This window comes from Cervus canadensis, chromosome 17 (genome assembly GCF_019320065.1).
Source record: "Cervus canadensis isolate Bull #8, Minnesota chromosome 17, ASM1932006v1, whole genome shotgun sequence".
NCBI classification, from domain to species: domain Eukaryota; kingdom Metazoa; phylum Chordata; class Mammalia; order Artiodactyla; family Cervidae; genus Cervus; species Cervus canadensis.
This window is the reverse complement of record NC_057402.1, coordinates 46,639,616-46,654,493: the sequence shown is the minus strand read 5'-3', so window position 1 is coordinate 46,654,493 and position 14,878 is coordinate 46,639,616. Positions and strand designations below refer to the sequence as shown.

The 14,878-nt window shown below is 50.8% G+C and overlaps 3 protein-coding genes across 5 annotated transcripts in view; 1 reads left to right on the top strand and 2 right to left on the bottom strand.

Moving 5' to 3' along the window:
- The window catches only part of AP3S2 (adaptor related protein complex 3 subunit sigma 2), a 41,971-nt gene extending 40,333 nt beyond the window's left edge, over nt 1–1,638 (bottom strand). Inside the window, exon 1 of the mRNA XM_043489475.1 lies at nt 643–1,638. Coding sequence (XP_043345410.1) covers nt 643–822 — 180 coding nt within the window. The 5' untranslated portion in view covers nt 823–1,638. The remainder of the gene's footprint in view (nt 1–642) is intronic.
- A 2,670-nt stretch (nt 1,639–4,308) lies between these two features.
- On the bottom strand, nt 4,309–13,246 carry LOC122454841 (arpin). Of its 3 annotated transcripts, XR_006273541.1 has the most exons (8): nt 13,016–13,246; nt 11,693–11,768; nt 8,174–8,306; nt 6,973–7,179; nt 6,433–6,552; nt 6,333–6,359; nt 5,762–5,875; nt 4,309–5,094 (listed from the first exon to the last, which is right to left on the bottom strand). XR_006273541.1 is itself a non-coding variant. In XM_043489476.1 (6 exons), the coding sequence occupies exons 1-6, from the start codon at nt 13,105–13,107 to the stop codon at nt 5,086–5,088; spliced, it is 681 nt and encodes a 226-aa protein (XP_043345411.1). In that variant the 5' UTR covers nt 13,108–13,242; the 3' UTR covers nt 4,309–5,085. The 3 variants fall into 3 exon arrangements, 1 of the variants encoding a protein (XP_043345411.1); XR_006273542.1 differs by lacking the exon at nt 6,333–6,359 and having other exon boundaries at nt 13,016–13,245; XM_043489476.1 differs by lacking the exons at nt 5,762–5,875; nt 6,333–6,359 and having other exon boundaries at nt 6,389–6,552; nt 13,016–13,242.
- Nucleotides 5,893–6,312, top strand: LOC122454842 (cysteine-rich protein 1). Its single transcript, XM_043489477.1, has one exon. It carries the CDS (start codon nt 5,945–5,947, stop codon nt 6,176–6,178), a length of 234 nt encoding a protein of 77 aa, XP_043345412.1. The 5' UTR covers nt 5,893–5,944; the 3' UTR covers nt 6,179–6,312.
- Nucleotides 13,247–14,878: the final 1,632 nt, after the last annotated feature.

Genomic DNA, 14,878 nt, shown 5'->3' with positions numbered 1-14,878 from the left:
AAAACGTCGGGATGCAGGAGGCAAATAATGATGCTTATTTTTTCAGAGGAACGTCTTTGTAAAATTCGAACTTGCATTATCACTCACTGAGCCCTCACGCGGCAGGATTTATAATTTCTCAGTATTTCCCACTTTGAAACTTTCTTCAATTCTACAGAATAAAAGATGTCTAGTCCCTGGGCACTCCTAGCCTACACTGAAGTAAAACAATTCCAAGAAAGCATTTTTCAAATCCTCTGGCTAAAGCAAAACCATTAAAAAGCTGTGTATTTCTTCCTCCTCGGGAAACAGGTCGTTTAGCGACCAACAAGATTAGTAAGACTTCGTTCAAGCTGTCAAGGAGGCACACCCCCACCACCATTTAAAGTGCCCGGAGACTCTGGGAGAAGTGTCCCAGAATGGCACAGAAATGCCGGGGTCCAGGAAGAGGGAGGAAAGAGCCGGTGAAGAGTCTAGTGGGACCCAAGGCCTGAGACTGGAAGAGTCCTTCCGGGACTTCCCGTCTTCAGAAGGCTGAGTCTGGGGTCACTCATGCTGCCGGACCCCGAGGTCAGCGGGCGCTGCCAGCGTGCGCCGTACGGCCCAAAGAAAGGGAAGGGGGCGCAGGCGCCCTGAAAAGACGTGACGAAGCTGCGCACTCACGAAACGCTGGTAGAAGCGGACCAGCCGCGGCTTCCCGTGGTTATTGAAAACCAGAATCGCCTGAATCATCTTTGCCTGCCACGCTCCTTTCACCACCGTCTGCTTCCAGAGAGCCTCTCCTTCCGCCACAACAAGGACGCTTCCGGCTGGTGCGCTGCTGAGAGTGGTCCCCGGAAACATGTCCTGGCGCCCAGAGGCCTGACCACGAAAAGTCCGGCTTCCCGGCAAGCCTTGGAGGAAAGCTCTGTAGGATGGGTGGCTGGCTGGCGGGGTAAAGGCTGCTGCGGACACTGAGGTTGGGGAAGGCCGTCATCTCGGCTGGCGTTGGTTGCCCACTAAGGGCCTGGCCAGGACACGAACCCGGCTGTCTGCCCTTTGTCTAGAACGACTGCTTTCCGCAGAATCCCGGCCCCGCGCAAAGCCGAGCCCGTCGGAAAAGGATGGGATGGAGAAGCAGAAACCGCAAAAGCAGCCGCGCTCCCAGGTGAAGACCTCCCTTTATCGTGGTCTGCGTTAACACACACGGTCATGCCTTTCGCTTGATACTGCAGAACGTTCCGAAAATTAGGGAACATCTTTACTTTTTAGTATTACAAACAGTGCCGTAGTGAATTATATATGTGCCTCCTCGTGCAAAAGGGCTGTCTCTCCATGGTAGATAGCGAATGGTGGAATTAAGGGATCTTTAATGCAATTCCTTTTAAAAGGTACCTGCGACCCCAAATTGGTAGGGTTTGTATTTTAATACCTTAGTGGGGGGTGAGTGGAGCACGTCCTTATATTGCAGATAGAGCTGCAAATGGGAATTACCTGCCCAAAGGACAGTTGACGATATGTATAAAAAAGCCTTTAAAATATATTGAACATTAGACCCAGCATTTGCAGCTTAGAATTTATAATACGACGACTGTGGATGTGTGAAAAGATTTAGCCTCAGGAACGTGCATCTCAGCAGTCTTATTTCTGGGGAAATGGGAAGCAACAACTCATTATTCAAATGAAAAATTGGTTAAATGCATTGATCCACGTGCATATGAGAAATATTAAAGTTATAAAAAATCATGTTGTGAAAGGCTTATGGTCTACGGAAATGTTCATGTTATAGCTGTAAGTGGAAAGATTACACGAAGTATATACAGGGACACCGTACTTTTTGTAAAAGACTGTAAGTATATACCCCAAAGGGCTTGCCTGGTGGCTCAATGGTTAAGAATCCACCTGCCAAGCAGGAGAGGCAGGTTTGATCCCTGGGTGGGGAAGATGCCCCTGGGGCTAAAAATGGCAATCCACTCCAATATTCTTGCCTGGGAAATTCCATGGACAGAGGAGCCTGGCAGACTACAATCCATGAGGTCGAAGAGAGTTGGACATGACTTAGCAACTAAACAGCAGCATCAGCATAGCTATTAACATATAAAATTTTTATGTTTGTAAATCAATTTTTTAATAGAAAAGTTTTTAAAATATGGAAAATGGTTATATTTAAAATATAACTGACCAACCCAAAAGACCTTCCCCCTCAGTAATAAATGGGCAAAGGGACTGAATAACAAACAAGGATATACATCTAGGAAACAAAGATGAAAAATATATTTAAGCTCACTATTAATGGGGGGAAAGGCTAATTAAAATTAAAGTATTAACTTTAAAATTAAAGTATTATTTTCACCTTGTCAATATCAATTGTTAAAATATTATCACATCCAAATCTGCCAAGAGTAGCATGAAAATAGTCCTTTTCTGCCTTGCTGGTGAGATAATTTAGTAAAGCAATCTGGCAACATGACAAGATCTTTACAAAGAATTCCTAGATTTCCAGTAATCTAACTCCTGGGAATCCATCCCTAAGGAAATAACCCCCAAAATATAGTCACGGGGGAGGGGTAGGCAGGTGAGAGAACTATGTAGCTTAAAATAGTTTTTGACACAGCTCCAAATAGGGATCAGTTAATTACCCAAATTTTGGAAAATGACAGAACTATTAAGGCTGCTTCTGCTGTTTAGTTGCTTCAGTCCTGTCCAGGCTCCTCTGTCCATAAGATTCTTCAGGCAAGAATACTGGAGTGGGTTGCCATGACCTCCTCCAGGGGCTCTTCATTAAGGCAATCAATCTTAAAAACAATGGTATGAAGACTATGTAACAATATAGATATAGACAATGGTTATATAACATCAGTTGAAAAAGGATTATCAAATTTTATGTGTTGGTATAATAGTGCAGTAACCATGTACAGAGATTGTATATTCGAAGGTCAGGCCACTCCCCTATCTCCATGGCTTTGTAGGCCCTCCTCTCTTGCTGCAAAGTCCCTTTCCACCTGCCTGCCTAAATATCTTCCCATCTCCCCTGCTGCTGCTATAGACCAGATCACTCTAGGCTCTCACCCCCGCCATGGCAGCAAACTCCTATCTGGGCTCATTCCCTTCAGTTCCTCTGCAGTCAAGCAATCTTTGAAATATACAAATCAGATTATATTACTCTCCCTGGGATCACTGGCTTCCAAGATATTAAGGATAAAGTCCCAAAACATCAACACTTAACATGCTGAAGATGCCATGCCTGACCTTCAGCCTCTCCTCCAATGCATTTCCACTCCCATCACTCTCAGAGCTCCAGCCATGATGGCCTTTTCCTTCCAGGAGCCTGTCCCCAACCTGCTGAGACCCTGGAGCCTAGCTGTTGCCCCCGGCTTCCCCGATTGACCCACTGTGCCTGCTTCTTTAGGATGGTGGCCCGCCCACAGAAGCTTGCCCTACCCTTTGGGCAGCAGGATGCCCTCCCTGGGTGCCTCTCCCCAAGTCAGTGTCCCCAGTCCTCCTCCTGTTCAAGCCCTCCCTGGCCACCGCATGCTTGAGGTCTCAGCATGCTCAACGGTGAGCCAGCCCCATTCAGGCACAGGACACTAGGGAAGCAGCTTCTACAGTAGCCGGAATGAGAGAACAAGCTGTGAACTGAGACAAGGGCAGCAAGAACAGAAGAGACCCAGGAGCGCTCCAGCCACCTGTAACTTCGGTCAGTCTAAATGAAGTGTTAATCCCAAGCCTCACAGCCATATTGTTGAGCCCAGGCTCAGATATACAGGAAGGCAAATGACAGGTTGAACCATGATAATACATGCTGGGACCTCAACCATGAAAACCATATGAAAAAAAATGGAGATAATAATCACTTGTGCCTCTTGGGATGGTAAAACAAGTAAAACACTGCAAGTGCTTGGCACAAGTACTAGAACCAAGAGGCCCTCTGCAGTCAGTGACTATAATTATCATCATGGAAAGCATCTAGTGTTGTGTTTGACCCATTAGGGGACTGCGTTAGTTTACCATCACCCCCTTTTCCCTGAGGCAAGCAGGATCTACATTCTAAGTCCCTACCCATTCTTAGGATATGTAGATTTAAACACCTGATCTCTTCATCGATGTGGATGTGGGCACATTACCCCACAAGATAATCATGATCAAAAGCATATGGCTTTTAGAACTTCTCTGATGGTCCAGTGGTTAAGACTCTGAGCTTCCAATGCAGAGGATGCTGGTTCGATCCCTGGTTGGGGCACTAAGATCCCACATGCTACGTGGTGTGGCCAAAAAAAAAAAAAGATATGGCTGTCTTATAGGGAGGTTGCTCAGTTTATACCTAACAATAAAACAGTCAGTGTAGAGGAATCCTTTCCTTAAATTTTACTCATTCATAAAAAATTCTCAAGGTACAAAACAAGAAAAAAAGGGGTTATCCAAAATGTGGCCTGTGGCCTGGTGGAAGGAGTCAGAGAGAAGGAGACCAGCTGGCCATACCTATGAATGAGCTCAGCCTCTGTAAAAAGATCATCCCCAGGAAAACAGCCAAGGGAGGTCGGGAGACAGGAACCCCCAAGGTAGCAGAGAACCAGAGGAAGAAAAAGAACTGGCAGTGCTGGGGGCCGAGAACGGCAGGAGGGCAGAGGAGGCCTGAGCAGGAGGGCAGAGGCCCCCAGCACAGAGGACTGGGAGGAGGGCAGCTGCAGGAGGAAAGCAGGAGATAGGACAGAAGGAGGAGGCCCCGCTAACTTCTCAGAGCCATTCTGCGTACAGATGAGGGATTCCCCCCAGTTCTGCAGCAAGTCCAGATCTTCTGATTGCCCCAGGGGGGCTCGCCCTGTGCCTGCCTCCACAAACAAGGCTGCCACTCAGGGCAAGGGCCACCATGAAAATGTCTGGGGAAGGCTAGATTCACATCCAGGGAGGGACCCTACACGAGCCACAGCCTCGCGCCCCACGGTTAACATCGGGGCCTGAGATTTGATTTTAGCAGAGCTTGTTCGAAGAGTATACTTCACGGCGGCTGTAGGGAAGAACCAGGTAAGGTTTGGTGGACCTGGTCCCCTGAGCTCCAGAGTGAAAGTTGATGGAAGAAATGCTCAATGGTGCCAGTGGGTCCTGGAGGTACCCCATCTCTCCTTGACCTCAGTCATCCTAGAGGTAAAGAGAGATGAACAGTATATTTCATAAACGTCTTCTATTGTCATCAAACAAGTGTTCTATCGAGTGGTACTGGTCAAGCCCTCGGCTACCTGCCTTGGCCTCATCTCATTAGCATTGGCCCAAGGAGCCAGCTTGGCAATTCCCATTATTTGATAGTCCAAGACTCACTTTATTAAGACAAAAGGGAATCCATTTTCTCTATCTGCCCCTGTTTTCTCTGGCTAATGTCTTCACTTCATCAGCTAGATAGCCCGTTTTTCTGAGACTTGGTTTTAAATGTTCAATTTGGGAGTCTTTTGACACCAATTCAAATCTTTGGGTGAAATACAGCTCAAAAAACCAAATCAACTGTGAATCGGTTGAGGATCAACTCGGGGGCTGACCTTTGAGCCAAAAAAGCTTTTAAGGTCCAAGTCAGCCATCTTCCAGCCGCTCTGGGCAGGAAGCCCAGAACAGAGTTGGGGGGAAATGTTCATTCAGCGGCTCAACACGGCTAATGTATTCACTTGAAGTGGAAATGTTTGGAGCCTTCCTGGCATTAAGTCTCCTTGGTTCCCCTCTGCGCTCCCTTTTTCTGTCCCTTACTTTTATAAATCTGTGGGGCTCTCTTGTTGATTGGCACAGTTCAGGCCCACCAGGAAGAAAGGTCCCTTCATACCTTGAGGGGCTTTTCATCAGGCTCACACTCAGGAATTCCACCAAAGCTGGGAGTAAAGTTAAGTTGCTGTCTCTTTCTCCTACCACCCAGCCACAACCAGTCCATACAAAACTCCTGCCAAGAGATAGAGTCCAGCGCTCCGGTCTGCTCCCGCCTGGCCACCTGCCCTGATCCGGCGCCACCATGCCCAAGTGCCCCAAGTGCAACAAGGAGGTGTACTTTGCTGAGCGGGTGACTTCCCTGGGGAAGGACTGGCATCGGCCTTGCCTCAAGTGTGAGAAATGTGGGAAGACGCTGACCTCCGGGGGTCATGCCGAGCATGAAGGCAAGCCCTACTGCAACCACCCCTGCTATGCAGCCATGTTCGGACCCAAAGGCTTTGGGCGTGGTGGAGCCGAAAGCCACACTTTCAAGTAAATCCAGGTTTTGGAGACCCATCTCCAGCTGCCCACCGGGCCGCTGCCCTCCAGGCCGATGGCGGGTTTTTCTCCACAGGCACGTGGGGCTCCCCTGTAGAACCCCGTGCCCTCAATAAACACGCACACTTGGAAGAAAAAAAAAAAAAAAACTCCTGCCAAGAGATAAACCACACCAACGCCTGGTCCACGGTCATCTCCCTGGACCTACCCACTCCTCATCCTCTGCGCCATCCCCCTGCTCTCGGGTCTCACTTGCAGCCGCTCCCGAAGACTTTTGGGCCATGATGTTGTCCGTCCAGGATGCTCCCGTCTTCCCGTCTCCAGCGAAATTACACTTGGTCACTGTTCCAGCCTCAAGTTTGGCTAATGAATCTGAAAGCAGAAATTCAGAATTCCCTCATACTCTCCTCCTTTCCCTCAGAATTCCCTCATTCTGTCTTGCCTCTCTCCATGTGGTGGAAACCTAGCGGGGCCCGGCCCTTCTGCTGGGGTCCTCTAGGCTTGAGGTTGCTCAGGGAGCCCGTGGAGGGGACCCCAGATAGGAGAGGTCACCCACAGGAACCAGAGGATTGAGCAGCACCCCAGGATCCAGAACGTCCAGGCTGCTGTCCCCCAGGCCACTTGTCCAGGGAACTGAGGATCAATCTCAAGAAGTCATGTCTGCAGGGAGGCCGGACCTGACCTGCTCCATGAGCCCTAAGCAGGAGGGGTGGGGGACCCTCAGGCAGGAAGCCAGGAGCCCCCACAGGCCATACAGGGGCATCAGGCCACAGCGAGGGCTGCACTGCTCACCCAGGAAGGGGCTGTCGCCTCGAGTTTTCAGCCGTACCCCAGCCCCGAGTTCAAGCTCCATGGCCTCCATCTCTGACTCGGGCATCCAGAAGGCCACTGTCTCAGCGGGGGTGAGGCTGTCTGTCAGCGCGAGCAGCTCCGGCTTATTCACCAGCCCCTTCAGCACCTCGAGCGTCAGTCTGTCCGAGTCACCCTTGGCTTCCACCTCTGCAGTGTAAATGTGAAGTGTGCGATAAATGCTCTCTGCCAGCTGTCCCCCTGGGCTTCCACCAGCACGAGGTGGTCATTACCACTTAACAGCAAGCACTCTGGGAGGGCTCTTTAGAAGCCAGCTGAGGGCTGACTGTTGTACCTGCTCACAAACACCCGCACTCCCATCCTGCCCCTGCTCATTAAGGAGCGCATGCAGAGGATTGTGGGTAAGGGCTCTGGAGCCAGGCTGCCTGGCGCACCTCTGCTTTACATGCGGTGTGACCACAGGCAAGCTACTTAACCTCTCTGTGCCTGACAAATAGGGTGAAACATGGTACTAACCCAATGGGACTGACACGAGGTATAAAAGAAAGATCTAGTGTGTATAAAATGCTTAGCATGAGGCCCAGCACTGCAAACCCTCAGCAGGCGTCAGTGTTTTTACTGTCCCTATTTACAAATGAGAAAACTAGGGTTTAGACAGGTTAAGTAATTTGCCCAAGGTTACACAGCTAGTCGGCGGACGAGGCAGGATTCAAGCCCTTCACACAATTCTGCCATCCCAGGGACCAGGCAGAGGTCTCCCCTGGCTGGGATGGGGTCTGCTGGAACCAGCAGCAAACTTGGATGGTTCTCAGATTCTCTACTGGCCTGCTTATCCTGGCCTGGGCAGAGCACAGGGGCTCAGCCAGGGTTCCAACAGCCTCTCACTGCCTACCCTGGAAGTCCCAAATCTGCTGATCTCAGCTTGGGGGTGGGGAGAATGATCCCACCAGACTGCAGGAGACAGGAGATGCTGGGAAGGCACCAGGCCCTCAGCACTGAGGTGGGGCACTGGGGACCCTCTGAGTGAACGGAGGGCAGGAAGAGTTCAGCCAGATGGCCCTCAGACCAGACGTCGACTTCAATCATGCTGAGAAGACACTTCTGGCACCTAAGAGACCTCTGGAGGCAAAGGAAGGCCACAGTATAGGACGGCCCCAGGGGAGGAAGGGCAGGGGGTACCTACTGTAAGAGGACATGAGGAAGCCCGTGTTCACCTTCCTGGTGGCGCTGAAGTTGGGCTCAATTTCGTTTCCCTTGGAGTCGAACTTACGGCGATGGATGCGACTTGGCCGGATATACAGCACGTAGTAGCGCTCCTGGGGCCAAGCAGAGAGAGTGAGGGGCTGTTCACTCCCTTCACCCCACAACGCACACACTCCCCACATGCTCCGGCTGCAACCCCCCAGCCTCACTCTCTACCCTAGAATCCCACCTTGACTCCAAAAGGTATTCAAGTTGGCCAAAGGGCCCCCACTCCCAATATTCATTCATTCATTCATTCATATGTTTAGTAGAGCATGTGCCACACGTGATGAACCATGGCTACACGTCCATGAGAGGGCAGGTTCTGAGCCCAACCCCACAGCCTCCACACGGTCAGAGCCAGAAAGAATAGAAAACCATAACCCATGGACCCCAAATACCACGAAGCAGGAGTAGTAGCAGCCAAGATGCCACGAAAAGGGCTCTGAAATGGAGTTCTGAGTGAGGACTGCCACTGTTCCCCTTCCAACAAATGTGGGCTCTGCAGCAGCATGTGACGCTTAGCCTCAGTTTCCCCTGTTGCCTGGAGACAACGTGAGGTCTACTTTCAGACATGTTGTAAAGATTCAAGATAGAACAGAGGAGCAAGCACAGTGTAAACGTGAAGTGTGCGATACATGCTGTCTGCCAGCTGTCCTAATCAAAACAGGAGACAACAACGTTGTAAGTCAAATATACATCAAGAAAATTTTAAATAAACACTATAATCCAAAACAAAAACTAGAGATTGAAGAAGAGGAACCCACCACCTGGGACAAACAGGGAGCAAGTTCTCATGGTGTGGAGAAACCTGCAACTGTGCGAGGAAGGGTGTAGGAAGGATTTTAAAGGCCTGGACAGGTACAGAAAACAAAAGTAAACATCCACGTGGACGTCTGAACAATGGAGGGGCCTTGGAAGCCTCATGGGAGTCTGAGCAGCAGAAGCACATGGGGGATGATGTAAGATAGGCCTTGAGTTGGCATCTGGAATTTGGGTTTTACATGGCGGACCAGAGGGAATCCTGAAAGGTTTCTGAACAGCACCTAGACTATGACAAATGTCTTTCAGGAGACCAGCAGGCTGCAGGGCAGGGATGGGAGCCAGGTGCAGCCAGAAGGCAGGAGAGGAGCTGCAAGGTTTAATCAGGACAGGCTGAGTTCCTAAGGGCCCATGTGGGGACATGGAAGGCAGGGTGTGACATGGTCAAGGTAGGAAACAGGTAGGACCAAGCATTACTCACTTGGGGGACCGGGGGAGGAGACTGGAGGCTTGCAGGCTGGTGGTCGCGGGCATACAGTGATTGTCATTAGGAACAAGGAACGAGGAGGCGGAAGGTTTGGAGAGGGACTGGAGAACACCCTGCCTGCAGAGGACAGCTGGGGCAGTCCAGCCCCACATCAGCTCCTGCTGGGCTCTGCTGGGAAGGCTGGCTGGGGTTATAGACTGGGGTGCTCATTCTGCTGACCCACATGCTAAGGAAGGGAGGGCGAAGCAAAGCATCTCCTGGCCTGAAACTAATGCTGAGCTGGAAGCTGAGGGTTCATGAGGGGTGTGGGTGAGAAACTGGCTCCAGGTAGCTGCAGGCCTCTGGAACTTGCTGAGCTCAGGTCTAGAGATCAAGGAGATAAATCGGTCAGTACATCTGGGTGGGGTTATTTGGAAGGGGGGAAGGATACAGATTCAGAACTTGTTGTTCAGTTGCTAAGTTGTGTCTGACTCTTTGTAACCCCATGGACTGCAGCACACCAGGCTTTCCTTCCTTCACCATCTCCCAGAGTTTGCTCAAACTCATGTCCATTGAGTTGGTGATACTATCTAACCATCTCACACTGTCACCCCCTTCTACTCCTGCCCTCAATATTTCCCAGCATCAGGGTCTTTTCCAGTGACTAGGGTCTTTTCCAGTGAGTTGGCCCTTTGCATCAGGTAGCCAAAGTTATGGAGCTTCAGCTTGAACATCAGTCCTTCCAGTGAACATTCAGGGTTGATTTCCTTTAGGATTGACTGGTTTGATCTCCTTGCAGTCCAAGGGACTCTCAAGAGTCTTCTTCAGCACCACAGTTTGAAGGCCTCAGTTCTTCAGCACTCAGCCTTCTTTAAGATCCAACTCCCACATCCATACACGACTACTGGAAAAACCATAGCTTTGACAATACGGACCTTTGTCAGCATAGTGATGTCTTTGCTTTTTAATATGCTGTCTACGTTTCTCATAGCTTTTCTTCCAAAGAGCTTTTCAGAACTAGTGCTCAGGAAAGAAACCCTTGCTAGTAGGGAATGGTGAATGCCAGCCAGGTGTGTCCATGGATACCTGAGATGGGGGATGATAAAGGGCGTGACACCAGGAGGCTGAGAGGACAAGAAGAGAAGGGCATGGACGTGGGACTGAAGCCCCAGGTGGTATCAGCAAGGCAGACTTCACATTTGAGCTGGAAACAGAGGCCCAGAATACAGCAACCCTCCTCCCACCTCACGGCTCCACACTCATGCACACGCGAATGTCCAGGTCCACACCGGTGACCTGCTTTATAAAAATCCAACATTCCAGAACACCCAGCCACACAGGGGCATTAAAAGGTGAGCAAGGGAATTCCCTGGCGGCACAGTGGTTAGGACTCCGTGCTTCCACTGCAGGGAACCCGGGTTTGATCCCTGGTCGGGGAACTAAGATCCCTGCAAAATAAGCTATACGTGGACCAAAAAAAAAAAAAAAAAAAGGATGTGAAAGCCCTGCTAAGATATTCACCACTCTGCAAATGGAGTTGCTTCAGGGCTCCTTCTGAAAGCAAACTCCAACAGTACATTTAAAGTAATTCAACTCCAAACAACTCAAGGTACACATGATTTCCCAGCCACACAGCTGGTACCCCAAAGGAGAAGGTCACTGTTGACCTCGCATGTATATAGGCAGGTAACTTTGCTCTGACCTTGTTCATCAGGTCTGGAAGCAGTGGGAACCACCAGACCAGAGCAGAGGGGCCAGGCCCTCAGCCTAGAGCCACTCATCCTGCCTACCCAGAGAAGTTCCCCGCATTCTAGTTCTGTTCCATCAGGAGACAGGACCTCTTCAGACGTCCTTCCAGCCCACTCAGAACCCACAACTTGAGTCCTGAACCACTGACCTCACCCCGTCCTGCTCTCAGCCCTCCCAGTCCCACCCCAAACACACCCCTTGGTTTAGGGCCTGGTCTGTCTTCTCATTAAGAATCCAGTCCCCACCCTCCACCCCCAACCCTGGTCTGTCTGCCACCCAGCACAGCCCTACTGATCCCTTCCATCCGTGGCCCCTTTTGGTTGCCAATCTCCCAGTCAACCCTCTACCTGTCCTGTGAGCCCCACAAGGAAAGAGCTGGACCCCAAGTCTTGGCACTGGCAGAGCCAAGCAGAGGGAGGTACCCTGGTGGGTGGGAACCCTGAAGCCAGTGCCCTGAGGGTGCCCCCTGGGAAACATCCTCACCTTCCTGCCGTGGGCATCTGAGATGCTGTGCCGGGATACATCGAGCAATTCTCCCTCCAGCAGGACGCCATCTCCCCTGAGGATGAGAGAGAATGAGGGCTTCACTGGTTCTGTCGTCCCCAGGAAAGAACCACAAGTGCAACGGCCCCACCTGCAGGGCATTACTGTAACCAGAGCCTCAGTCTTCAAATTCGCCAAAGAAGAGTAACAACCACCTCACTCGCTTCTATGAAGGTGACATATGACTACATACGGTGAAGGTGCTTTGTAAACTATTAAGCGTTTACGAAATATAAAGAACTTTACTTTTTTACTTAACCAAATTTGGGGGTGGGGTTCTAAGGTCTAAGCTGCTATAAAGTATCCTCCCTTTACACCCGTTTTAAAGCACTTTCATATTTCTGTTCTTATCCATTTTTAGAATGGAGAAACCCAGACTCAGAAGTTTCCTGAGAAGACCAAGGTCACAGGGTCCCTCACTGAGAGGAACTCGACCCTCCCTTCCCAATTCCAGTTTTCATAAAAGCAGAACCTAGGGACTTCCGCCTTCTGAACCATGGAAATGGGAGAGGGGTGGGGGCAACTGAAGGGATGGGAATGAAATGAAACCTCCCTGGACCTTACCTGTCCCTACCCACCCCTCTTAAGCCCTTCATTCTTTGGTGGTGGTTGTTGGTTGTTCAGTGGCTAAAGTCGTGTCCGACCTTTGGCGACCCCATGGACTGCAGCACGCCAGGCTTCCCTGTCCTTCACCATCTCCCCGAGTTTGCTCAAACTCCTTTCTTTGGGTTTGGTCATTGCAAATGGAATGGTCCATTCTTTCTCATAACCTCCGCGTCCATAATGGCAGGGCTGGGCCCTCCTGATACAACACGCCTCCGGGCAGGCCTTGCGCTCCCCCAACCCTTCCAGGCCGACTCCCACCCGCTGTCCCCGTCCCTGAGGACACTGTCCTGCTGGAGCTGGGGGGCAGCCTGTGCAAAGGCCTGAAGACAAGGCAAGGGCAAGTGGTGGCGCGTGGAGTCAGCGGGGCGGGGTAGAGACAAAGGTGGAGGTGAGTAAGCACCGCCTTTTGAGACCCGTTTGGGAGTCGAGACCGACCGTCCGTGAGCGTCACGCCGATCGGTGTCTCCGAGGTGCGTTCCGAGGGGAGCACTTTGAGAGACGATCCCGAGGCCCTGGAGGTCTTCGGCGAGCCCCGCCTTTCCTCCCACCCCCACCCCAACCCCCGCGCGCAATCAGGGAGCCCGGATTCAAAGCAGATGCTCGCGAGCCGACGGAGGCCGGGCCGGGAGGCGGTGGAGAGACGCGGGCGGAGCCTACCGCTGGTGGGCGGCTGGGTCCCAGGCCCCCGGCAGCCGCGCGCTGCGCACCGCCTTGTTGTGGAGGGCGCTATCGTGGTAGATGCGGCTCATCCTCCCCACGGCCGCGGCGCGCTCGAGGGCTGGCGAACCGAGCGGGCACGCGGGGCTGGGGCAGCGCGAGGGGAAGCTTCCGGAGGACGCGCGGAGGCCGGCAATTCCCGGTGGCCGATCCGGGGCTGCGCGGCCCGTCCCCGGGCGTTCCCGCGCGGGATTTAAAGGGGCCGAGCCCCATTCCTGTCCGCAGTACCTTGCTTGGTGGGAAGTGGGCTTCCGGGAGGACCGGCCTGGGGCCTTAGCCCGGAGGTAGGGGTGGGATGAGGGAGAGAGCCACTCTCTTCTCTTTTCTTTCCCTCGTCCTTGTTACTAGTGGGAGGCCCCTACTCCCTACATGCACAAATCGAGGCTTAGAGAGCCCATAGGATCAGCTCTGATAGGATGCGTTTCCAGAGAGCAGAAATAGGAAAAAGGGAACGGCCCCTGAGGCGGCTCGTTGTAGAGTGCCTTCCTGCTCTTTTTGCCCAGGTGAGGTCTATAATGGCCGAGGGAAGGGTTCTTGGGATCTGTCACGAAGGAGCCTAGGCTTAGGTGTCAGATCAGCTGACCTACCAAGGCTGGAATCCGTGCTGTGTGAGCTTGGGCAAGTGCCTCAACCTCTCTGAGCTTCTTACTCTGTAAAACGGGGTCAAATCAGAGGGGTTGTAAGGGTTTAATGACTTCCCTGGTGGCTCAGTGGTAAAGAACCCTGCCTGCCAATGCGGGACACGCAGATTCGATCGCTGAATTGGGAAGATCCCCTGGAGAAGGAAATGGCAACACACTCCAGTATTTTGGCCTGGAGAATTCCGTGGACTGAGGAGCCTGGCGGGTCCTACAGTGCACAGGGTCGCAAACTGTCTGACACTACTGAGCGACTAAGCATGCACGCTGTGCACTGCTATATATAAATTAGATAACTAGCGAGGACCTACTGTAGAGCAGAGGGAACTCTAGGCAACACTCTAATGACCGACATAGAAAAAGAATCTCAAAGAGTGGGTATATGTGTATGTGAACTGATTCACTTTGCCGTACACCTGAAACTAACACAACATTGTAAATCAACTATACTCCAATAAAAATTTTTTAAAAAATAAAAATTTGTCACTAAACCAAAATCACATAGCTGTGATAAATAAAATCAGTTTTCAAACCGAAAAAACAAAAACTCCCCAGGCTGATGTAAGGAACTCACATAACTCAATAGAAAAGTCGAGGGAAATGATTTTTAAAAATAGGTCAATGAACTAAATAGATATTTCTCCAAAGAAGACATACAGATGGACAAAAGATGTATGAAAAGCAGCTCAGTATCACTAATGATCAGAGAAATGCAAACCAAAACCACAATAAGGTATCACCTCACACCTGTTAGAATGGCTATTATCAAAAAAACAAAAGGTAAGTGTTAACAAGGATATGAAGAAAAGGGAACCCTTGTATGGCATTGATGGGAATGTAAATTGGTACAGCCACTATGGAAGACATTTATGGAAGTTTCTCATGAAATTAAAAAGAAAACCACCAAATGATCCAGCAATCTCACTTCTGGGTATATGCACAAGGAAACTGAAATCAAGACATCAAAGGAATGTCCACATGCCCATGTTTCTTTCACAACAGCCAAAAAGTAGAAGCAACCTAAATGTCCATCAGTGGATGAATGGAAAAGGAAAATGCGGTATATGCATACTATGGAATATTATTTGGGTTGGAAAAAAGCAGGGAAGCCTGCCATTTGCCGCAAAATGGATGAACCTGGGAATGAAAGAAGCCAGGCACAAAA

Excerpts from the sequence above, each read along its gene's own strand:
- LOC122454842 (XM_043489477.1), top strand. The coding sequence starts at position 5,945 with ATGCCCAAGTGCCCCAAGTGCAACAAGGAGGTGTACTTTGCTGAGCGG.
- LOC122454841 (XM_043489476.1), bottom strand. The coding sequence starts at position 13,107 with ATGAGCCGCATCTACCACGATAGCGCCCTCCACAACAAGGCGGTGCGC. Across the intron at positions 11,769-13,015 it reads GACCCAGCCGCCCACCAGCG|GGGAGATGGCGTCCTGCTGG; the intron begins GTAGGCTCCGCC and ends TCTCATCCTCAG. Across the intron at positions 7,180-8,173 it reads CTTCCTCATGTCCTCTTACA|AGGTGGAAGCCAAGGGTGAC; the intron begins GTAGGTACCCCC and ends TTTACACTGCAG.